Source organism: Chelonia mydas, chromosome 4, assembly GCF_015237465.2.
Source record: "Chelonia mydas isolate rCheMyd1 chromosome 4, rCheMyd1.pri.v2, whole genome shotgun sequence".
NCBI classification, from domain to species: domain Eukaryota; kingdom Metazoa; phylum Chordata; order Testudines; family Cheloniidae; genus Chelonia; species Chelonia mydas.
The window spans coordinates 4,173,342-4,197,821 of record NC_057852.1 but is presented as its reverse complement, the minus strand read 5'-3'; the positions used below and the strand labels follow the sequence as shown (position 1 = coordinate 4,197,821).

Below are 24,480 nucleotides of genomic sequence, written 5' to 3'. Positions count from 1 at the left end.
GCCCCGATCCGCGTGGAATAAGTTAGTGACAAACGGGGTGGTTCAGATTGTGTTTTCTATTTTCACTTCTGCAAGCTTCTAAGTTTTTTCTCCTCGGGGCCCCGGAGTCCGGCACCGGTCAAATGCCTGTAGCGCTCCCTTGAAGTAAGTCTTATTCCAGGGGGTCAGAGGGGGCCTGAAGGAGTCCTGCACCGCGCGCGCTAAACGCCGGCCTGGCCTGGCCGGAGAAGGCGGAGAGCCCGCGCTTTGCCCGGCGGAGAGCCCCCTCCCCGTTACACGAGCTCTCTGCGGCAGGGGCCCGAGGGCCAGCGGGCGCTGCGGGCTGGGTGGGGACCGGGACTGCTGAGCGCGGCGCCCCGGTGTCTGCAGGCGGCTGGGCGCGCTTTCCCCAGCCGCGCTCCCGGGCCTGGCTCTCGGCGCTGGCCCCGCCCCCGGACCGAGCCCGTACAGCGCCGGGCCGACGGCGACGCGCGCCCCGGCCCCCGGCGGGCACGCGTCCGCTTCCGGCGGAAAGGTGACGAGCCGCGCCCCCTCTCTCCCCGTTCCCAAGATGGCGGCCGCGGGCGGCGCGGGGACGGCGGCCGCGCTGTGGAGCGAGGTGAATCGCAGCGGCCAGAACGGAGACTTCGGCCGCGCGCTCAAGTCCGTCAACAAGCGTGAGTCCCGCGCGCGCGCACAGCGCCCCCTCCCCCCCCCCCCCGCGCGGTGCGGAGGGGCCGGTCCGCGCGTCCCCGCATGCCTGGGTGGGCCGGTCCGAGCCGCGCCCGGGCCGGCGCGTGGGGCTCCGGGCCGCGGCGAGACTCCCCGCGTCCAGCGCCGGGCTGGTACCGGTTCCGGGCTGCCGGCCCAGCTGCCACGCCTGGCCGTTCCGGGCCCGGGACCTGCGCTTTCTCCCCGGGCCCTGGGAGATCCCTGGCGCTCGGTGGCGGGCAGCGCTGCCGGGCCCCGGGACTGTCCCCCCGCCGGGCCCGGGGCAGCGCTCTCTGCAGCCCGCTGTGCAGGCCGGTGCCATCTGCCGACGTGTCACAAACACGCCGGGCTCGGGCTGCCCCGGGGTAGCTGCGCCTTGATGGGCTGGAGCAGCGGATTCCAGCTTTCCCAGGCTGTGCCCCTTTCAGCAGGCCCACGGGTCTTATGAACCCCCAAGTTTCACCTCACTTTTAAACTATTGGCCGATAGAGTTAGACACCAGGATGCAGAAGTGTCCCAGCACGCTGAATGAAATATTACTGACTTTCTCGTTTTGTCTGTATGAAATTGTAGTTTGTACTGACTTCGGTAGTGCTTTTCATGTAGACTGTTCTAAAACTAGACAACTATCTAGAGGAATTAATGTCCCCGTCCCACCCCAAAGACCTCTGCGTACCCCCAGGGGTACAGGTACCCTGATTGAGAACAACTGGCCTGGAGCACCTAGTTGCATTTCAAGGCCTCTAGCTGTTAAAAGGCAGCACAACCATAACAAAGACAGAGAGAACCTGTTAACTTCCATACTTGGTGCTTGAGACACTGTAGCCTCAGATGTTTGACATGACTGAGCAAAGACTGAGATCACCAGTTCGCCCAATAACTTTTAGAAAATCCCAGCTATATAAGCATGTCTCTCCATTAACAGGGAGGGCTCCTAAGACGTGTCTCTGTGCTAGGTAGTATCGTTTAGCTCAGTGCTTTATGATAGTTTCAACCAATTTGCCCGGTACTGAAGTGAGGTTTACTGGCCTGTAGTTGCCAGGGTCACCTCTGGAGCCCTTTTTAAAAATTGGCATCACATTAGCTATTCTCCAGTCATTTAGTACAGAAGCTGATTTAAATGATAGGTTACAGATGAGTTAGTAATCCTGCAATTTCATATTTGAGTTCCTTCAGAAGTCTTGGGTGAATACCATCAGGTCCTGGAGACTTATTACTGTTTAGTTTGTCAGTTTGTTCCAAAATCACCTCTAATGACACCTCAATTTGGGACAGTTGCTCAGATCTGTCACCCAGAAAGAATGGCTCAGGTTTGGGAATCTCCCTCATATCCTCAACAATGAAGACCGATGCAAAAAATTAATTTAGTTTCTCCGCAATGGCTTTATTGTCTTTGAGTGCTCCTTTAGCATCTCAATTGTCCAGTGGCCCCACTGGTGGTTTAGCAGGCTTTCTGCTTCTGGTGTATTTAAAAAAAATTTTGATATTACTTTTGGAGTCTTTGGTTAGCTGTTCTTCTTTTTTGGTCTTTCTAATTATATTTTTACACTTCATTTGCCAGAGTTTATGTTCTTTTCTATTTTCCTCATTAGGATTTATCTTCCACTTTTTAAAGGATGCCATTTTGCCTCTCACTGCTTCTTTTACTTTGTTGTTTAACCACGGTGGCTCTTTTTTGGTTCTCTTACTATGTTTTTTAAATTGGGGTATACATTTAAGTTGAGCCTCTATTATGATGTCTTTAAAAAGTTTCCACGCAGCTTGCGGGGATTTTACTTTTGGTACTGTGCCTTTTAATTCCTGTTTCACTAACCACCTCATTTTAGTCTAGTTCCCCTTTCTGAAATTAAATGCTACAGTGTTGGGCCGTTGTGGAGGTTTCCCCGCCACAGGGATTGGTTGCAACTATCATAAAGAACAAAATTGTCGGACACATACATGAACATAATTTGTTGGGAAATAGTCAATGTGGTTTTTGTAAAGGGAAATCATGCCTCACCAATCTACTAGAATTCCTTGAGGGGATCAACAAGCATGGATCCAGTGGATATAGTGTAGTCAGATTTTCAGAAAGCCTTTGACAAGGCCCCTCACCAAAGGCTCTTAAGCAAAATAATCAGTCTTTGGGAAAAGGGGGAAGGTTTTCTCATGGATTGGTAACTGGTTAAAAGATGGGAAACTAAGGGTAGGAATAAATGGTCAGTTTTCAGAATGGAGAGAGGTAAATAGTTGTGTCGCCCAGGGATCTGTACTGGGTCCAGTCCTATTTAACATATTCATAAATGATCTGGAAAAAGGGGTAAACAGTGAGGTGGCAAAATTTGCAGATGATACAAAACTATTCTTCCCAGGCAGACTGCGAAGAGCTACAAAAGGATCTCACAAAACTGGGTGACTGGACAACAAAATGGCAGATGAAATTTAATGTTGATAAATGCAAAGTAATGCATGTTGGAAAACATAATCCTAACTATACATATACAATGATGGGGTCCAAATTAGCTGTTACCACTCAAGAAAGAGATCTTGGAGTCATTGTGGATAGTTCTCTGAAATCATCCACTCAATGTACAGTGGCAGTCAAAAAAGTGAACAGAATGTTGGGAATTGTCAAGAAAGGGATAGATAATAAGACACAGGCAATATGACATTGTCTGTATAAATCCATGGTACGCCCACACCTTGAATACTGCATGCAGATGTGGTCGCCCCATCTCAAAAAATATATATTGGAGTTGGAAAAGATTCAGAAAAGGGCAACCAAAATGATTAGGGGTATGGAACGACTTCCGTATGAGGAGAGATTGATAAAACTCGGACTTTTCAGCTTGGAAAAGAGGCGACTAAGGGGGGATATCATAGAGGTCTATAAAATCATGAGTGGTATAGAGAAAGTAAATAAGGAAGTGTTATTTACTCTTTCTCATAATACAAGAACAAGGAACCACCAAATGAAATTAATAGGTAGCAGGTTTAAAACAAACACAAGGAAGTATCTTTTCACGCAACGCACTGTCAACCTCTGGAACGTCTTGCCAGAGCGTGTTGTGAAGGCCAATACTATAATGGGGCTCAAAAGGGAGTTAGATAGATTCATGGAAGATAGGTCCATCAGTGGCTATTAGCCAGGATGGGCAGGAATGGTATCCCTAGCCTCTGTTTGCCAGAAGCTGGGATTGGGTGACAGGGCATGGATCACTTGATGATAACCTGTTCTGTTCATTCCCTTTGGGGCACCTGCCATTGGCCACTGTCAGAGGACATGATACTGGGCTTGATGGACCTTTGGTCTGACCCAGTATGGCCGTTCTTATGTTCAGTGGTTTTCAAACTTTTTGAGCTGGACCCCCCCCACCCCCCTTTGAGTTACAATTTTCAATTGTGTGCCCCCGCCACCCCACCCCCACCCCCCAGCCTAGACAAAAAGAGGTGAGTCGGGGGTGGAGGTGGTGCTCCCTCTCTGAGCTCCACCGGGCTGAAGCCCAAGCTGCCTGGCGTCACCGCACGTTCACCCAAATGTTCCTCCAGGCCCCCCACAATTTGAAAACCATCTCAAGGGACTTTAATTACATCACATCTTAATGTATTGCTAACGTCTCCATCTATGGATATTTGTGTTCTCAGCTCCCAGGATCCTGATTCTGCAGTTGGGTCTGTGTGGCCAGCGGCTTGTCAACCTCAGTTAGGCATTTCATGTTCTCAGAAGCCTGCCTGCATGGATCTGATTTCAGGATCAGGGCCCCAGTATGTCCTGTGAGGGTAATGCTGGTGGTCAGGCAGCTGGTTTTCTGTGATCACTGCTTTTCATGCTGACTGGTTTTGTTTTATTCTTTCCTAGTGCTCCCCTCATCTTTTCATTTAGCCACTTGTTTTTGTAACATTACGCTTAGCCCTGGTCTACACTGAGGGGTGGGGTGATCGATCTAAGTTACGCAGCTTCAGCTACGTGAATAACGTGGCTGAAGTCGACGTACTGTGGTTTCTCCACCGCGGTGAGTCAACTGCTGCCGCTCCCCCGTCGACTCTGCCGGCGCCTCTCGCAGCGCTGGAGTACAGGAGTCGACGGGAGAGCGCTCAGGGGTCTATTTATCACGTCTAGACTAGACGCGATAAATTGATCCCCGCTGGATCGATTGCTGCCCGCTGATCCGGTGGGTAGTGAAGACATACCCTTAGATTGTAAGGTCTTCCAGGGAGGGATTGTCTCTATTGCGTTTCTACAGTGCACAGTGGGGCCCTGGGTTATAGGCTCTACAGTAATACAAATAATAAAGAAAAGCATCTACAGTACAGTAGCAAGATGCAGACTATATTTTATTGAGTAGTAATATTATGTGAACAGATCCATTGCTAAAGTATGATGTGGCTTCATAAATCCATTGGTTTGCAATCAGGCTAACCTTGGTAAGAGAGAGGAAAAGGGAGAATACTGATGGAAGGAGAAGCAAGAGAGGAAGGGTGCATATTTAGGCCCTAGTCCTGCATCAGGGGCTGTCGTTAGATTGTGTTCGGGATGCAGTTTGGTTATGTTTAACTCGGCAGCCTAGATACGGTTTCTGAAGAGCCTGATGTTTTCTAGGGGTTAAGTTCACCTTGCTCTGTCTCCATACATGTATTAGAATTCTGAGTTTTGTCAGTTTTGTAGAGGCACCCGTAAGCTTTGTGAAATCAGAGTTTGGGAGCGTTGGGTGGCACCCAGGGAGCTTCAGCCCTGCGAGATTTCGGTGTGGAGGAAGGAGCCTTGGTTTGTGTATGCAGCTTTGGAAGCAGCTGACCTATGGCTAACTGGAGTTTGGACAATCAGGGCTGAAAGGTGTTGTCATATGACTGTTAGTCTGGTATCTAAAGCGGTGTAGCCTGAGGGTGGTATAGGGAAAGAGCAGGTACTTTTCTCTTTGACATATTTTCAGGGGAAGGAGCGGATCTGTTTTTTTTCCATAGTCGAACTGTCAACAATTAATGTCGTGTGGCAAAAATACAAACCGTGTTCCAAATTTTTCCCTATCATCTTTCCCTGGTAGCAAACCTCTGGGTCCTGAAATTAATCCTCTTGTCGACCTGGACTTGCTTTGCTTTTTCTCAGTGTGCTTGCCCTTTTGTTCCTGAGTAGGGATTGCAGAATTGATGATGCCCAGTTCTTGAGAACCTGCTAGTCAGGCTTTGACCTCTGATCTGCAGAGTGACGTGCGAGTGCAGTAACCCTGGTGCTAACTAGCCCTCCCGTCACTTTCACACTTAGCTGACATCAAGGCTTGGTCTACCCTAAAAAAAAATTCTACCAGCATAACTGGCGATTAATTGTGTAATTTATTTATTTATACCTGTAATACTGGTATAAACCCTACTGTGGAGGCAGTTTTACCAGTATAAGGTATTTTATACTGGTATAGCTTTTGCTGCCTAAACCAGAATGAGCTATACCAGTATAATCGCTTTTATACCACTATACCTGATCCACTCCAGGGGTTTTTGGCCACTTCTACGTCACTGGGATTGTTAAAAGCAGTTCAACTTTCTAGTCTAGACAAGGTCTGAGACATTGTCTGGATTTTAATTTGATGAACTCTGATTTGTCTGGATTTTAATTTGATGAACTCTGATTTTAATGGGAAGTAGGAAAGGAGTTAGAGATTGTGATAACTCTCTTTGCTTCCCCAAGTGTTGCAGATCAACAAGGATGATGTGACTGCTCTTCACTGCAAAGTGGTGTGTCTCATTCAGAATGGAAGCTTCAAGGAAGCCCTCAGTGTAATCCACACCCACACCAAAGTGTTAACCAGGTGAGTGGTAGCCCCAGAGGCTCCTGCAAATGAAAGAAGCACAAGCCCCAGGAAGCTATTAATCTAGATAGAAGGGTGGTGCTGGTTGGCAATGGCTGTTGCTGATGTTTTCAGTGTTTCACATGCTTAACTTTAGGCTTGGTCTATACTACACAGTTAGGTCAATGTAAGGCAGCTTATGTCAACCTAACTATGTCAGTATACGCACCACAGCCTTGCTCCCTCCAATGTAAGTGCCCTACTACACTAACAGAACTCCATCTCCACAAGAGGTGTAGGCCTTATGTCGGTGTAGTTACGGTGACATAGTATCTGTGTAGACACTTATATCTGCTGTTGGCTGTCATCCAGTGCAGCTGTGAAATTGACAAGAAAGCTGGCTCCTGGCTCACCCATTGGGCTGCTACCAGGTCTCTGCTCCAAGCCGGGCTGTCACCTGAGCTCCCCGTTCCTCTCTGGGAGCCCTGCTGCCCCCCGGGGTCCCAGTTCCCCGCCGGGAACACGGCAGCTGACCAGACTCCAGGTGCGGATTTACCTGCCAGAGGTGAGAAGCCCCGGGCAACTTGCCCCCCACTCCTGACTGGGAGCATGCAGGCGAGAAGCCTTGCGGGGGCAGCTGAGCTTCCAGTGCGGAGCGGTGTGGAACTGAGAGCCCAGGCCAGTGGAAGTGCTCATGGTGAGGATGCACAGCACTGACAGAAGGGGGGTAGTGTGGACATCAGCCACCGTGGTAATTATTGTGGTGGCTGTAAGTCGATCTAACATAGGTCGACTTAAGATTGTAGTGTAGACATGCCCTTACTCTCATAAGCACTCCTGTGGAAGACAATGGAACTGCTCAGGTGAATAAAGTTCAGAAGATGCAAAAGCGTTCCCAAGACTGGGGCCCATACCCCTCCTTATCTCCGTTTTCCCATCTGTGAAACTGCAGTGATAAATGTTACGTACCTACCTTCCTGCCTCACAGGGCTGTTTGTGGCCTAGTGTCTGTGCAGTGGCTTAGGATGAAAACTGCTATGTAAGAACTTACTATTAGCAAAACTAATGTATGTACTGTCAGAATCACCCTATGGGAAAGCAAGAAGTATGCATGGAGGGAAAGGACGTAGGACTGATTATTGTTGTAGTACAAGATTAGACTCTAAAAGTATTTTGTCATATTCCTTATTTATAACCACTAATGTGAATGTAAAAAAAATCAATCTAGACTTTAGCCTTAATTCCTTGCCTCTTTGAACACTCGTAACTTAAATAGCAAAGCAACTTTCATTCAGCCTGTGTAAAAGTGTGTGTGTGTGGGTGTGTATGTATATGTACTTGTGAGGACTGGTAGAACCTCATGGGAAATTACCTGTCAGGTGTGATGGTAGTGGATCGCATGAGACATAGATAGCCTTACAGGTAGTGCTGGGAAGGAATTGGTGGTTGTGGTACATGTAGGTACCAAAGACATAGGAAAAGGTAGAAGAGAGGTCCCGGCGGCCAAATTTAGGCTGCAAGATAAGAGATTAAAGTCCAGGATCTCCATGGTAGCGTCCTCTGAAATGCCTCCTCAGTAGAGAAATAATTCAATACCCTTGTGCTGACACATGCTGTTCTGTCTCTAGCAACACGGTAGGCTTATAAGAGTAGTTATGGATGCTCAAATAAGGGTTCATGGCTCTCGTAGGAGACAGATGTTGTAGAATGAGTGCTGTGGTGATGCGCCCGCCATCCGTCTCTGCCTTGTTTTCCCAGTGACTCTATCACCTTTGAGAAGGCGTACTGTGAGTACAGGTTGAACAGAATTGAAAATGCCCTGAAGACCATTCAGAGTGCCAGCCAGCAGACAGACAAACTGAAGGAGCTGCATGGACAAGTGGTAATTACTGCTTTGGAAACTCTATGTCTATCATTCATGAGCCCTCTGCTTTGTGAAGGTGGAAAAAGTCAGAGAGAAACTTTTCTCCCCCTCAGCTGTGATTTAATAAATGGTTATGTTCTGGGCGAAAACCCCAGTGAAATTAGTGACAAAACTCCCACTGACTTCAGTGGGGCCTAGGATTTTACCCTCTCTTCTAGTTAGCCGGGGTCTCCCAAACTGTCAGATAGCACCACCCTTTCACTTGTTGGCTCACTAATCTTCCCCCACTTCCTTCCATTTCAGCTCCTAATAAATCACATTCCTCTGTTCCGGAAAGCAGGGTAGTTTGCTGGACGCCACTGAACCAAAATGTGCCTGTGCAGCCATACAGTTGGCCACCTTCCTTCTCCCCAGGGCTAGAATGAAGTGATTTGCTTGATTTCCATCAGCCAGGGAAGTGGGCGGTCCTGAGGCGAGTGCTTTACTTCTCACTCTGTGAGCGCTTGGTTTAGGATCTAGTCCTGCACATGCTTCATGCATATAGCTCTGACATCAGGAGCAGCTGTGTGTGAAGCAACACAAGGATGGACTACCTTGGAGCATCAGGATTGAAAAGAAGAAGAGAAAAGGCTTTTCCTCCTCCTTTTGTTTCCATAGTTGATTAGAATAATCCCAACATGTGGAAGAAACAGTTGTTTGCTGTAAACAGTGCTTGAAAGATGGTCATTTAATTTGCTCCCTAGAGAGCTAAAGCCTGCTGTGAGGAGGCTGGCAGAGACCATAATGGACTCTATTTTCTCGAGTAAATTCTGAATTAGACTTTACAGCACTTGTTCGGGTGTCTCTAGTTGTGGATGCCGATGTGCAGGGCAGTGTCTCTCTTTTCAGTTGTACAGGTTGGAGCGCTATGATGACTGCTTAGCTGTGTATCGGGATCTCATCCGGAACTCCCAAGACGACTACGAAGAAGAAAGGAAAACCAACCTTTCTGCAGTGGTTGCAGCACAGAGCACATGGGAGAAAGTGGAGCCAGTGAGTTTGTGTGCATGCACGCACACGTGGGAGAGCTTGTTCCCCCTTCCACCCTCTCTCTGCTGAACCTTGCCCATGTTAGAACACTTCTGAAGATGAATTGCATGGCTCATAGATGGCAGAGGCAGGAAGAGGACATTCGAGAACCTAAATCATTAACAGAAAATAGGAGAACTCAGCTAATACACACAGAAAATGGCAGGTTTCAGAGTAGCAGCCGTGTTAGTCTGTATTCGCAAAAAGAAAAGGAGTACTTGTGGCACCTTAGAGACTAACAAATTTATTAGAGCATAAGCTTTTGTGAGCTACAGCTCACTTCATCGGATGCATTCAGTGGAAAATACAGTGAGGAGATTTATATACACACAGAACATGAAAAAATGGGTGTTTATCATGCACACTGTAAGGAGAGTGATCACTTAAGAAGAGCTATTGCCAGCAGGAGGGTGGGGCGGGGAGAAAACCTTTTGTAGTGATAATCAAGGTGGGCCATTTCCAGCAATTGACAAGAACGTGTGAGGAACGGGGGGGGGGGGGGGGGGGGGGGGGGGGGGGGGGGGGGGGGGGGGGGGGGGGGGAATAAACAAGGGGAAATAGTTTTACTTTGTGTAATGACCCATCCACTCCCAGTCTCTATTCAAGCCTAAGTTAATTGTATCCAATTTGCAAATTAATTCCAATTCAGCAGTCTCTCGCTGGAGTCTGTTTTTGAAGTTTTTTTGTTGAAGAATAGCCACTTTTAGGTCAGAAATCGAGTAACCAGAGAGATTGAAGTGTTCTCAGACTGGTTTATGAATGTTATAATTCTTGACGTCTGATTTGTGTCCATTCTTTTACGTAGAGACTGTCCAGTTTGACCAATGCACGTGGCAGAGGGGCATTGCTGGCACATGATGGCATATATCACATTGGTAGATGTGCAGGTGAACAAGCCTCTGATAGTGTGGCTGATGTGATTAGGCCCTATGATGGTGTCCCCTGAATAGATATGTGGACACAGTTGGCAACGGGCTTTGTTGCAAGGATAGGTTCCTGGGTTAGTGGTTCTGTTGTGTGGTATGTGGTTGCTGGTGAGTATTTGCTTCAGGTTGGGGGGCTGTCTGTAGGCAAGGACTGGCCTGTCTCCCAAGATTTGTGAGAGCAATGGGCCGTCCTTCAGGATAGGTTGTAGATCCTTGATGATGTGTTGGAGAGGCTTTAGTTGGGCCACCTGCTGAAGTGAAGAAACAGATTGACAGAGCCAGAAGAGTACCCAGAAGTCACCTACTACAGGACAGGCCCAACAAAGAAAATAACAGAACGCCACTAGCCATCACCTTCAGCCCCCAACTAAAACCTCTCCAACGCATCATCAAGTGAGGGTGATGGTGGTTTCTCCAAACTGGAGGCCTCCTATCCAACAGGAGCACATCCAGAGTGACCTCTGGAAGTGTCAGAGGTCACTCTTGTGGTTTATCCATGCAGTCAGTGTCCCTTAATGCACGAGTGCATGACGTACTTCAAGTTTCTAGTTTGGGAATGTGGACATTTATTGCTAATGAGTCATCCGTCATGTTGCTTACCAGTGTCTCTTTTCTATTGGATACCCCAGCACGTCGTGAAGTATAATTTAATGTAAACTACAGTTAACAAAAGTGCTTTTTGCAATTGGCACTATCTATATATGTCATTAGTGTTCATGCACATATTACCACACTTGTGCAATTTGGTAATTTACAGTGGGTCTCCAAGACCGTGCAAACCAGCAAGATTCCACTGAATGTGAATGGATGTAAGCCCCAGGTCCTGCAAAGCCTACTTAAATCCAGTAGAACATTGCTAATCTGCACTAGTGACTGGGAAGAGCCATTGCAAGTGTAAAGCTCAATGGTTAGGCACATTAAATAAGTTTTTAAATATTTAAGACTGCAGCTTGTCTTCGAAATTCTCCAGGGCTACAGTTTCTGCCAATTCTCTCTGTGCTTAAACAGCCTGGACAGCTCCCCTGAGGTCTAATCTGATTTTCTCTAATTCCTAAGAACAGGACTGCTCTACAGCTAGGAGTTGGATAGCTCCATTGCAGATTCCCCCTTGGCTTTGTCCTGCAGCATAAAGGGAAGACCATTCATGCCGTGGCTTTTTAGACAGCACATATCCTCTCAAGATCACCTTCGCATGTGGATTTCATAATGAATCTTCTGTTGTATATTAATCTAAGAAGTTGGCATGTTTGCTAAAAGCTATGATTTGTGTCTGTAGTAATCCTATAAAAGTGGCTTTAAACAAATCTGTTTAGATTCTAATCCAAAATTAGGCTATATTTAATTTCTTTCAAGCATTTAACCCAATCCTTTCACTCCATGTCAGGAAGATCTGGGCCTCCAAGAAGCTACCTATGAGCTGTGTTATAATGCTGCATGTGCATTGATTGGTCAAGGCAGGCTGAATGAGGCAATGAAAAACCTACAGAAAGCAGAAGGTAAAAACACAGGGGGGTTATAGATCTCTCTGTCACTCATTCTTTGTAAACACATTTAAAGAGAGAACAAGGATTTGATTCCGGATTGAAAATGGGATTGGACAACCGTAGGGTTCTTCTATTACAGTTTCCATAGCTTGTTTGCCAAGACTGGTTGGGACATAGTAGCACTTAACTATTATATCAGTAATTTTTAAGTATTGTAGATCAAACTGTTTTCTTATCTACAATTCCCATGTAGTCCATAGTTTTTCAATCTGTAGATCTCAGCTTGCTTTCCAGCTATGCATAGTTTATTGTTTTGCTGTCATTTTACAATAGTAAACTGTATATAACATCTCAGTCTTCTCTCCCAATTGGTGTTTAATTCTCAAGTGCAATTTGGTATCTGCTTATAATTTTGACAGTGCAATCTCTTCATGTTTGCAGAAGTTTTAAAAGCCCTATTTAGTTGTTGTTTTATGAGTGTACTGAAGACTGTAGAGTGCCGTAATGTTCTGAGTTGGGGGTTGCCCTATCAAGTGTACTAACTTTGATTTTTCACATTCAGAAAGACCATTTTTATTATTGTTATATTTCAGTCTGTTCAATAAGATGTGTAGGAAGGAGAATAAATGATTAAAGTAGAAGTTGATAGTAGCGAAGAGGAACCAAGTTACAGGCCTTTCAGATTAGGTTTAACATCGACAGCTGCAAAACTGAAAAGCTTGATCTCCCTTATGTCCTCTTATTAAGCTGACTAAATATGTTATAGGTGGAGCTGGCAATGCCATCAATACTTAAAGCTACCCAACACTTGCCATTGTAAGGCCCTGTTTTCAGATGCTTATAACTTTGCCAGACTATAGTCATTCAGAAGTTTTCCAGGCCAGGTGCTTGCCTCAGGCCTGACATTTTTGGAAAACCTCAGCATAAATAGTTCAGCCATTTCCAAGAAGGGGTGTAAGAAACAATACCTTAGTTTGCCCATGTTAAAAACCAAACAAACAATGCTTACAGCAGTTTCATTGAGAAGTTCTAGCCCAAGTGACAGAGCAAGTACTCAGTATTTGGCAAAGGGGTTGCCCTGGTGTCATGGATGTGCCTTTTGTCATCACAGGCTATACGTCTCTGAAAATCTCAATTCTCAAATACTAGAGGTTTGTTAGTTTTACAGCTAAATTTGTTGAAGATTCTGTCTGTGTGCAGCCAGATGAGGAAGGGGGCTGAGTTAAGCTTGCACAGGCAACCTTAATTCTGGCCTTTCCTGACTTTGGAGTGCTTGACTTTGCAAACTTAATGTACTTCTAACACAATTTTTTGGTTCAATATCTAATCTATAATGTTACTGTGGAATCAGGAGTGCTAGTTGTGTACATTCCTATTTAGTAATTTTGCTTTTTTGTGATCTAATTGTGGAACATAATGCGAACCCTTCAGGTGTGTGTGCTGTCGGATACCATGGTAATAAATAACATAGTTCAGTCTTGACCTTAGTTACAGTTGTGTGGAGCTAGACGAGCTGCCGGCCATTCTTAGTGCATGTTTGTTCTACTGTTAGTTAATCCAGGCGCTGAGACAATAATCTTTAGGAAAACACAGAGCTTCACTGCTTTTATCACACTGCAAAACTGCTTACTGAGCAGTAGGTGAGAGAGAAGAGAGAAGACTCAAGGAATAAAAGTGGGGATGAAAACCAGAAGGACCTAGTGAGGCAGTATTGCACAAAGGAGAGTGACAAAATCTACATCAGTCTTTTAAGTCTGGGTAAGGTCATATGAGTAACAAGTAGTTATGGTGGAGAGAGCTCTTTCATGAAAGATCATAAAGTATTTTTAAAGAAAATGAACAGGGGAAGGAGAGAAACAAGTAAAAAAACAGGTTTCAGAGTAGCAGCCGTGTTAGTCTGTATTCGCAAAAAGAAAAGGAGTACTTGTGACACTTTAGAGACTAACAAATTTATTTGAGCATAAGCTTTTGTGAGCTCCAGCTCACTTCATCCACTGAATGCATCCGATGAAGTGAGCTGTAGCTCACGAAAGCTTATGCTCAAATAAATTTGTTAGTCTCTAAGTAAAAAAAGTGAGTACTCAAAAAGAATTCTGGAGGAGCAATGTCTCCGGCATTCTTGACTTTTTAAAAAATTTCACTGTAGACTGTATTTCTCTCCCACACACACCCAGTCATTTTCTTACTTTCTTGCATTAAAAAGTACTTGTGAAACTTTGTAGAAGCCTCACTTATTATCCACAATGGGCACATGATATAAACAAACATTCCTGCCATCGTCTTGTTCTGTGCTTTCCTCTAGGTAAGAATTAACCCTTTCTAAATTTGTCTTTCAAATTATTTTCTCTAGATCTGTGTCGCCAGTCGCTTTCGGAAGACTCTGTAAGTTGTTGCTGTTACTCTGAATAATGTACCTTTTACACCAAAGCATTTCAAAGCAGTGCCCCAGGGATTAGCCATGTGATCACTTATTAAATTGCTATGCAATATCATACCCAGAAAGAGTCACCAGTCTGCCTAATTTCATGTTCCCAATACCACTCTTGAGGTGTGAGCTATCCTTCTGCCTGTTGCTAAAATTTAAATTCTTGGGGCCTGACTGTCTCCTGCCTTGCCCCTTCTGCAGTCCCTTAATCAGTGCAATGTGTGTGTACTCCTACCACATTAGAGGGGTGGGTACGCCCACTGCAGAGGTGTTGAGGCTGTGTGAATCAGGCCCACAATTTGTGATTCATATCCAGCACACTTTGACATGACTGTAGGGTGGAAGCAGACCGCACACACGTGGGTTGGGAGGGTAATTTCTGTTGTTAAAAGTAGCTCTGCCTTTTGCGCCTATTTTCTGGTTTATGGCGTGAATGTGTGTAATGGTGTCTTTTGAAGATATGCTCTTCTAGTAGTGGGGATTGTGACTGATGGTTTTGCCCAAGATCGACTGAAAAAGGAACAGGTCCTCGGCGAAACGCTGAAGCCAGGGAGCACACGAAGGAAGAGGCTTCATTTTGTTTTGTCTGGATTACAGGATGTGACTGAGGAAGACATTGAGGCTGAGTTGGCCATTATTCATGGTCAGATGGCCTATATCATGCAACTACAGGGACGTACAGAGGATGCTCTCCAGCTTTACAATCAGATCATCAAATTAAAGTAAGTGCTTCATTCAAACAAGCTCTCATCCTTCCACGTGACAAGGCTGCTGTCTAATAGCTGTGCCTTTCATTCTCATTTGTTGTCTGCAGGCCGACAGATGTGGGATTGATTGCTGTCATTGCAAATAACATCATCACTATTAATAAGGTATAGAATTTGCCCATCCTCTTTCTAAAGCATTTTGCAAAGAAATGAGAATGAACTCAGAACTCACCACATGCAGAGCTCCCATTGGCTTTGAGGGGGGTTCTGCGTGCAGAGAGATTGGAGAGTTGCATCTCTCTTCGAACTAAGTCCTTACTTTCAAGTGGAAGCACTCTAGCATGAAAGGTCTATTTACAGTGTTGCTGTTTGTGCTGTTACACTGGTATTTCCATTATATTTTTATCGTTATAGGCCCCAGTCCTGCAAAAATAGATTGCAAAAATGATCTTGCACATAGATAAATTCACCAAAATGAGTCCCACTGGAGCCAGTCACACTGCTTGCATGACTAGAGTTACATGTGTGGCTAGGAATTTGCAGGATCTGGGTCTTAGAAGACTGGAGCTTCCAGACTAAGGGTGTGTGTGTGAGAGAGAATTTTTTTCAGGTACAGGATTCAGGGAGTTGGGGAGATGGGAAGATTCTGGATTTAGGTGTGCTGTGCTTGTGCTTCTGTAACTTCTAAAGTGCATCACGCAAGCTGTTAGTGCATATTGTGGACATGAGGCTTTTGTGCTGTCTTCAAAACCTGATGGATGACTTCAGTGAAATTTACATCAAGTGCACAGCCACAACAGTATTTTTATGTGTGAAAACTACAAATAGCATAACGGAGGAGTCATTTCTTATCTAGTCTCACTCTACTTCTGCACTATTGTCATGAGCATTGCAAGCACTGGGCTCAAGATCCTGAAATATTTGCAGAGCCTCAGGAAGAACCGAATGAATAGGGAGCATGACGGTTTCATGGAGGACAGATTGCTGTGGGACACACAGAGAACCAATTCGAGGTTGGTAGTGGTGGTGGTCTCAGAGTGGCTTCAGATAGTGGGGCACTGATTCTCGGACCAAGAAACAAGCACGAGCTGGTGGTATCGCATTGTAATACAGGGTTGGGATGAAGAGCTGTGGCTGCAGAACTTCCAGATGCACAATGCCAGATTCCTGGATCTGTGCACTGAGCTCATTCCAGCCCTCCGTTGCAGGGACACCAAAAGGAAAGCTGCACTGACAGTGGAGAAGCAAGTAGTGATTGCACTGCGGAAACTTGTAACACCAGATCGCTACTGGTCACTCGGGAATAATTTGGAGTCAGGAAATGCACGCTGAGGGTTGTTGTGATGCAAGCATGCAGGGCCATTATTCACCTCCTGCTGTGCAGGACTGTGACTCTAGGCAATGCGCAGGACACGGTTGATGGATTTGCAGCAGTGAGGTTCCTGAATTGCAGTGGGGCGATAGACAACACCCATGTATCCATTTTGGCACAAGCCCATGTTCATAGAATCATAGAATATCAGGGTTGGAAGGGACCTCAGGAGGTCATCTAGTCCATCCCCCTGCTCAAAGCAGGACCGATCCCCGACTAAATCATCCCAGCCAGGGCTTCTCAAGCCTGACCTTAAAAACTTCTAGGGAAGGAGATTCCACCACCTCCCTAGGTAACCCATTCCAGTGCTTCACCACCCTGCTAGTGAAAAAGTTTTTCCTAATATCCAACCTAAATCTCCTCCACTGCAACTTGAGACCATTACTTCTTGTTCTGTCATCTGCTACCACTGAGAACAGTCTAGAGCCATCCTCTTTGGAACCCCCTTTCAGGTAGTTGAAAGCAGCTATCAAATCCCCCCTCATTCTTCTCTTCTGAAGACTAAACATCCCCAGTTCCCTCAGCCTCTCCTCATAAGTCATGTGTTCCAGTCCCCTAATAATTTTTGTTGCCCTCCGCTGGACTCTTTCCAATTTTTCCACATCCTTCTTGTAGTGTGGGGCCCAACACTGGACACAGTACTTCAGATGAGGCCTCACCAATGTCGAATAGAGGGGAACGATCACGTCCCTTGATCTGTGGGCAATGCCCCTACTTATACATCCCAAAATGCCATTGGCCTTCTTGGCAACAAGGGCACACTGTTGACTCATATCCAACTTCTCGTCCACTGTAACCCCTAGGTCCTTCTCTGCAGAACTGCTGCCGAGCCATTCGGTCCCTAGTCTGTAGCGGTGCATTGGATTCTTCCATCCTAAGTGCAGGACTCTGCACTTGTCCTTGTTGAACCTCATCAGATTTCTTTTGGCCCAATCCTCCAATTTGTCTAGGTCCCTCTGTATCCTGTCCCTACCCTCCAGCATACCTACCACTCCTCCCAGTTTAGTGTCATCTGCAAACTTGCTGAGGGTGCAATCCACACCATCCTCCAGATCATTTATGAAGATATTGAACAAAACCGGCCCCAGGACCGACCCCTAGGGCACTCCACTTGATACCGGCTGCCAACTAGACATGGAGCCATTGATCACTACCCGTTGAGCCCGACAATCTAGCCATCTTTCTATCCACCTTATAGTCCATTCATCCAGCCCATACTTCTTTAACTTGCTGGCAAGAATACTGTGGGAGACAGTGTCAAAAGCTTTGCTAAAGTCAAGGAACAACACGTCCACTGCTTTCCCTTCATCCACAGAACCAGTTATCTCATCATAGAAGGCAATTAGATTAGTCAGGCATGACTTGCCCTTGGTGAATCCATGCTGACTGTTCCTGATCACTTTCCTCTCCTTGAAGTGCTTCAGAATTGATTCCTTGAGGACCTGCTCCATGATTTTTCCAGGGACTGAGGTGAGGCTGACTGGCCTGTAGTTCCCAGGATCCTCCTCCTTCCCTTTTTTAAAGATGGGCACCACATTAGCCTTTTTCCAGTCATCTGGGACCTCCCCCGATCGCCATGCGTTTTCAAAGATAATGGCCAATGGCTCTGCAATCACATCCGCCAACTTCTTTAGCACTCTTGGATGCAACGCATCTGGCCCCATGGACTTGTGTTTGTCCAGCTTTTCTAAATAGTCCCGAACCACTTCTTTCTCCACAGAGGGCTGGTCACCTTCTCCCCATGCTGTGCTGCCCAGTGCAGTAGTCTGGGAGCTGACCTTGTTCGTGAAGACAGAGGCAAAAAAAGCATTGAGTACGTTAGCTTTTTCCACATCCTCTGTCACTAGGTTGTCTCCCTCATTCAGTAAGGGGCCCACACTTTTCTTGACTTTCTTCTTGTTGCTAACATACCTGAAGAAACCCTTCTTGTAACTCTTAACATCTCTTGCTAGCTGCAACTCCAAGTGTGATTTGGCTTTCCTGATTTCACTCCTGCAAGCCCGAGCAATATTTTTATACTCATCCCTGGTCATTTGCCCAATCTTCCACTTCTTGTAAGCTTCTTTTTTGTATTTAAGAGCAGCAAGGATTTCACTGTTAAGCCAAGCTGGTCGCCTGCCATATTTACTATTCTTTCTACACATCGGGATGGTTTGTCCCTGTAACCTCAATAAGGATTCTTTAAAATACAGCCAACTCTCCTGGACTCCTTTCCCCCTCATGTTATTCTCCCAGGGGATCCTGCCCATTAGTTCCCTGAGGGAGTCAAAATCTGCTTTTCTGAAGTCCAGGGTCTGTATTCTGCTGCTCTCCTTTCTTCCTTGTGTTAGGATCCTGAACTCGACCATTTCATGGTCACTGCCTCCCAGGTTCCCATCCACTTTTGCTTCCCCTACTAATTCTTCCCGGTTTGTGAGCAGCAGGTCAAGAAGAGCTCTGCCCCTAGTTGGTTCCTCCAGCACTTGCACCAGGAAATTGTCCCCTACATTTTCCAAAAACTTCCTGGATTGCCTGTGCACCGCTGTATTGCTCTCCCAGTAGATATCAGGGTGATTGAAGTCTCCCATGAGAACCAGGGCCTGCGATCTAGTAACTTCTGCGAGTTGCCAGAAGAAAGCCTTGTCCACCTCATCCCCCTGGTCCGGTGGTCTATACTAGACTCCCACCACGACATCACCCTTGTTGCTCACACTTCTAAACTTAATCCAGAGACTCTCAGGTTTTTCTGCAGTTTCATACTTGAGCTCTGAGCAGTCATACTGCTCTCTTACATACAGTGCAACTCCCCCATCTTTTCTGCCCTTCCTGTCCTTCCTGAACAGCTTATATCCATCCTTGACAGTACTCCAGTCATGTGAGTTATCCCACCAAGTCTCTGTTATTCCAATCACATCATAATTCCTTGACTGTGCCAGGACTTCCAGTTCTCCCTGCTTGCTTCCCAGGCTTCGTGCATTTGTATATAGGCACTTGAGGTAACCTGCTGATCGCCCCTCTTTCTCAGTATGAGGCAGGAGCCCTCCCCTCTCACACGCTCCTGCTCGTGCCTCCTCCTGGTATCCTACTTCCCCACTTACCTCAGGGCTTTGGTCTCCTTCCCCTGGTGAACCTAGTTTAAAGCCCTCCTCACTAGGTTAGCCAGCCTGCTTGCGAAGATGCTCTTCCCTATCTTGGTTAGGTGGAGCCCGTCTCTGCCTAGCACTCCTCCTTCTTGGAACACCATCCCATGGTCAAAGAATCCAAAGCCTTCTCTCCGACACCACCTGCATAGCCATTCGTTGACTTCCACGATTCGATGGTCTCTACGCAGGTGGATTTTTTCCTTCCACGGAGAGGATGGACGAGAACACCACTGGCACCTCAAACTTCTTTCCAGAGCCACGTAGTCCGCAGTGATCCGCTCAAGGTCATTCTTGGCAGTATCATTGGTGCCCACATGAAGAAGCAGGAAGGGGTAGCGATCTGAGGGCTTGATGAGTCTCAGCAGTCTCTCTGTTACATCGCGAATCTTAGCTCCTGGCAAGCAGCAGACTTCTCGGTTCTCGGGGCGGCAGATAGATGACTCAGTCCCCCTGAGGAGAGAGTCCCCGACCACCACCACCTGCCTCCTTCTCTTGGGAACGGTGGTCGTGGAACCCCCAACCCTAGGACAGTGCATCCCATGCCTTCCAATCGGCGGAGTCTCCTTCTGCTCCCTTCCCTCAGACGTATCATCTGGTCCACTCTCCGCATTAGTACCTGTGGAGAGAACATGAAAACGGTTACTTACCTGTATCTGCCCTGCTGGTACATGGACGTTCCCCTTTTTTCTTCTGGAGGTCACATGATGCCAAATTTCTTTACCATCCTTCTGTCCCCGATGTGCAGCCTGCTCTGAATCTTCAGAACCTTGTGCCCGTAGAAGCCTATCCTGACATCCGTCCAGGAAATCTTCAGTTTCTCTTATGCAACGCAGGGTCGATACCTGTTGCTCCAGACCTTGAACCTTCTCTTCCAGTATGGAGACCAGCTTGCACTTTGTACAGACAAATTCACATCTGTCCTGTGGAAGAAAGACAAACATAGCACATCCAGTGCAGGTCACAAGAGCTGAACACCCCCCATCCATATTACCTTCCTTCTACGAGCTTCCTCAGGAGTTGTAGTACTTAGAGAATCCGGCAAGATATAAGCCTCAGTGGGCTCTCCCCAGGCGAACTCCCAGGCAATCTCCTTTTGTTAGCTGCTCTGCTGTTCGCTGCTCAGCTGGTTCGCAGCCACTGAGTACATCATAAGAAAGGGCTACTTTTCTATGGTTATGGAAGCATTGGTGGATCACTGGGGATGCTTCACTGACATCACTGTTGGCTGGTCGGGGAAGATGCGTGACACTTGTATCTTTAAGAACACAGGACTGTTCAGAAAACTACAAGCAGGGACTTTTTCCTGGTAGATGGATTACCACAGGGAATGTTGAAATACCACTCATGATCCTGGGCGACCAGCCTCCCCCATACTCCCCTGGCCGATGAAGCTGTACACTGGCCACCTTGACAGCACCAAGGAATGGTTCGACTCCCTGCTCGGCAGGTGCAGAATGACGGAATGATTGATTGAAGGGCAGCTGGTTGTATTTACTCACAAGATTGGATCTCAGTGAGAAAAATACCCCAATGGTTATAGCTGCCTGCTGTGTCCTGTATGATATATATGAAGCAAAGAGGGAAACATTTTTGCTGGGGTGGATGGTGGAGGTGGAGTGGCTGTCTGCTGAGTTTGAACAGCCGGCTACAAGGGCTATTAAAAGAGCTCAACATGGAGCTATGCAGTTCAACGTGATTTTGAAAGACCATTTTAATAGTGAGCCAGAGTAGTGAGTGGTGGTGTGCTCCTGTGGCCTAGTAGGAATCCTGTGGTGATTGCTGTAACGTTGTCAGTCTACCTATGAATTTTAATTGTGACTGAATCCGAGTTGTGTGACATTATGCAGTAACAGGAAATAGATGGGTTTCAGAATTGCTGAGCATTCTGCTGCATGTATTGTGAAATAATTATGTTCAAAATAATTTTATTCTGTAACAGAATTCAGTGCAACCCCATCCCCATGCAATTTTAAAACAAATACTTTAAAAACCTAATAAAAACGTGATAAATTAAGAGCACAGAACTTATGAAGGGGAAAGAACATGCACATCCATTTCAGCTACACGTACACCAACGGTGGCTTTCAAAGGCCTGGGTCTGTGACGTTGCAGTTGTCTTCAGTGTCCCCCAGGGTGGTGTGGTAGGGGTAGTGCAGTGACCCCGATGCCATGTGGAATGTTGGGGGGAGGTTAATGGGAAGGTCCCGCTATTGAGTTCGCAATGGTCTGCAGAGGGAGGCAAGCCCGGGCTTGTTGAACCTGCAGGTCCAGCGGAGTCTGCAGCATCTGTGTTTGCTGTCTGAGAATCTCTCCATTATGTCTTGGTGCCTCTCCCTCTCCTTTTCCTGCTGGGACTCCTGGGCCTGTCTCCTCTCCACTCGTTCCTTCTCCAGGCTGTCCGCAATGTTCATCCTCCAGGCCCTGTGCTCGTGGTCCAGTGCAGCGCTGGTTTGCAGGGTCTCATTGAACGTGTCATCCCGAGTCCTCTTCTTTCTCCTCCTTATCTGGCGTAGGTGTTCTGTGGGTGTGGGGGGGAGACCCTGAAGGCCACAGTGGCAGCAGCTGAAGATACAACACACAGCGGTACATTGTCAGCACATTCACTACAGAGAGCGAAACTACCGCTGCTGAACTCACTCCCCCTGCTCCCCTAACGTTGTAAGTGCTACATTCTCGCTTGGGATTGGGATTGCTCGTGCATAGCCCCACTCGCAGCACCAGCCCTGGTGAGTATGGCCCACTGGGTTTGGGGAAATGCGGAGGGACTTGCTTACTGGCATGATTCTCTTGGCACAGGGCAATGGCACTGAGCACTGGCACCATTTCCTACAGGCAGGGGTGATTTTAGCTGATCTCTCACTCGTGAGTGTAACAAAGGCAGAGAGAGCAAAGCTGCTGCTAGGATCCCGAAGCCACCAGGGTTCGTATGCTGCTAACCTGTGCACTCCAGTGTCGCCTGCTGAAGTTATCACTGACTGGCATGGGAAAGTGTCCCACCGCGGCGGAAGAAACAAGGCTGCCTTCTCTAGAAACCTTCAGCAGGGGATTGCAGACACCTCCATGAAAGTTTCATCGAGATCTCGATGGAGGATTCACGAGACATGCCGGTGCACATAAACAGACTGCTCCGCTTGGCCCCCTTGGCCCAACGAGGGGAATGAAAAGCAGGTAGCAACTCTGCCTCTCTTGGTTGTGCCACACCCTCTTCTAGCCCGAGTAAAGTAATGAAAAGTCAACAGTTGTGTCCTGCCATTTTGGGGATGCCATCCCTGTAATGGAAAAGTTATCTACGCACCTACCTGAGGTGCCTTCCCCTGCATCAGGCTCACTTGTGCTCCACTGGTGGAACTGGCTGGACGGCAGCGAAGTCAAAAACAGGTCCTGGCTCTCTGCGCAGGTGGATCCCACCAGTCACCTGACTCCATACTCCTCTTCCTCACTTTTCACAGCAGGGACCTGTGGCTCGGGGTCCTCAGAGGTAGCCATAGTGCTGTAGGGGGTGGTGGTGGGGTCTGAGGATGGCATGTAGCTCTTTGTAAAAGTGATAGGTCTGCAGCTCAGCCCCACATTGACTGTTGGCCTCACTGGCCTGCTTTCACATGGCACTGCTGTTGTCCCTGTCATGCCCCTCCTCCTGCTTCCCCCAAGCAATCTGCTCGTAGATGTCCACGTTTCTGTGGCTGGATTGGAGCTGTGTCTGCGCAGCCTGTTCTCCCCATCAGCCCACGAGATCCAATATCTCCTGTCTGCTCCAGGCTGGAGTGTGCTCTTGGCATGGTTAGTTGGGGAGCTCCATTCAACAGTGGAGAGCTGCTAAGTGTGCTCACCAAGCTGGGCAATGAGAAAAAGGAATTTCAAAAATTCGCCAGGCTTTATAGGGAAGGGGCTTCCGGTCTCCATGACCCCTGTGCAGTGGATCTCACAATGGTAACCAGCGTGGTCAGTGTGGAGCATTGCGGGACACCTGCTGGAGGACAGTTAGGGTCAATGTAACTAATGCAGAGTCTACCTTTTGCATTGCGTCGACTTAAGCACATCGACTGTGGGTCTCCCCTGCTTGGGCAGAGGTGTTACTATGTCAGCGTAATGGGGTGCTTTCATTGGTGGGAGACCAATTTGAGTGTAGAAACGTGCACAACTAGGTCAGTGTAAACTGCCTTTTGTTGAGCTAAGCACGTCGTGTAGACCAGGCCTTAGTTACGTATCACAGCTCCAGTTTACACTTGGTTCACGTTTGGGAAATGTTCTTCACAGCCATAAGCACTAGAGGCCTGATTTCTTTTTAAGTGAAAACTCTGGAACGTGAGACACAGCCTCCAGGGGAAAGTATTGACTCGCTGAGCTCTTACACACTGGCCCAGTTCAGCCCCTTCTAACGCTCTTCTCTGTATGTATCTCACAGGAAGTCACATAAATACCTAAATAATGCAACATTCCCAATGGGTTGCCACTCTGGTTAATTTGTGTTTTTTATTGTCAAGTGAGTGAACTCTTCTTGTAATAAGAAACCAATGAGAACTTCAAAGCCAGTCTTGCAAGAGAACAAACAAGCATAAACATTGATTGATGTGTGTCAGCAGTTATCAAGGTCTTGTTTCTTTCACAGGAGGTGAGCCAGGCTTTGCTCTAGGAGGCAAATACTATTTCTATAAGTCCGGATTTGGCTATTTACATACTTTCAATATGTTTTTATGGTGGAAAATAGCGAGGGGAGAATCAGAATATGTGGCCCAGCGGGAAGCGTGCTGACTTAGGAGACCCAGGTTCTGTCCCTGCTCTACCACAAACTCCTTTTGCGACCTAAGGCAAATCTGTGTGCCTCAGTTCCCCATCTATACGATTGGGATAACAATATGGCCTTACCTCACAGGGGTGTTGAGGATAAAGACGACAAAGGTTGTCAGGTGCTCAGGTAGCACCATAATGGAGGCTATATAGATACTTAACCACGCTATGCTCTCTTATTTCCCTCCCAGTCACCGTGCCTCATCGGCTCCTCTCTTGTGTTTTTTATGCTGCCCAGTGCTGGCAAACAAGGCAGAAACACATGCCTGTGGGTGTTC

At 47.1% G+C, this 24,480-nt stretch overlaps 1 protein-coding gene across 1 annotated transcript in view; it reads left to right on the top strand.

Moving 5' to 3' along the window:
- Positions 1-400: 400 nt before the first annotated feature.
- Positions 401-24,480, top strand: part of SRP72 (signal recognition particle 72) — a 48,179-nt gene continuing 24,099 nt past the window's right edge. The window contains exons 1-8 of the mRNA XM_037896538.2: positions 401-656; positions 6,350-6,470; positions 8,208-8,331; positions 9,202-9,345; positions 11,692-11,803; positions 14,142-14,173; positions 14,814-14,938; positions 15,031-15,088. Of these exons, the coding sequence (XP_037752466.1) occupies positions 551-656; positions 6,350-6,470; positions 8,208-8,331; positions 9,202-9,345; positions 11,692-11,803; positions 14,142-14,173; positions 14,814-14,938; positions 15,031-15,088 (822 nt within the window). The 5' untranslated portion in view covers positions 401-550. The remainder of the gene's footprint in view (positions 657-6,349; positions 6,471-8,207; positions 8,332-9,201; positions 9,346-11,691; positions 11,804-14,141; positions 14,174-14,813; positions 14,939-15,030; positions 15,089-24,480) is intronic.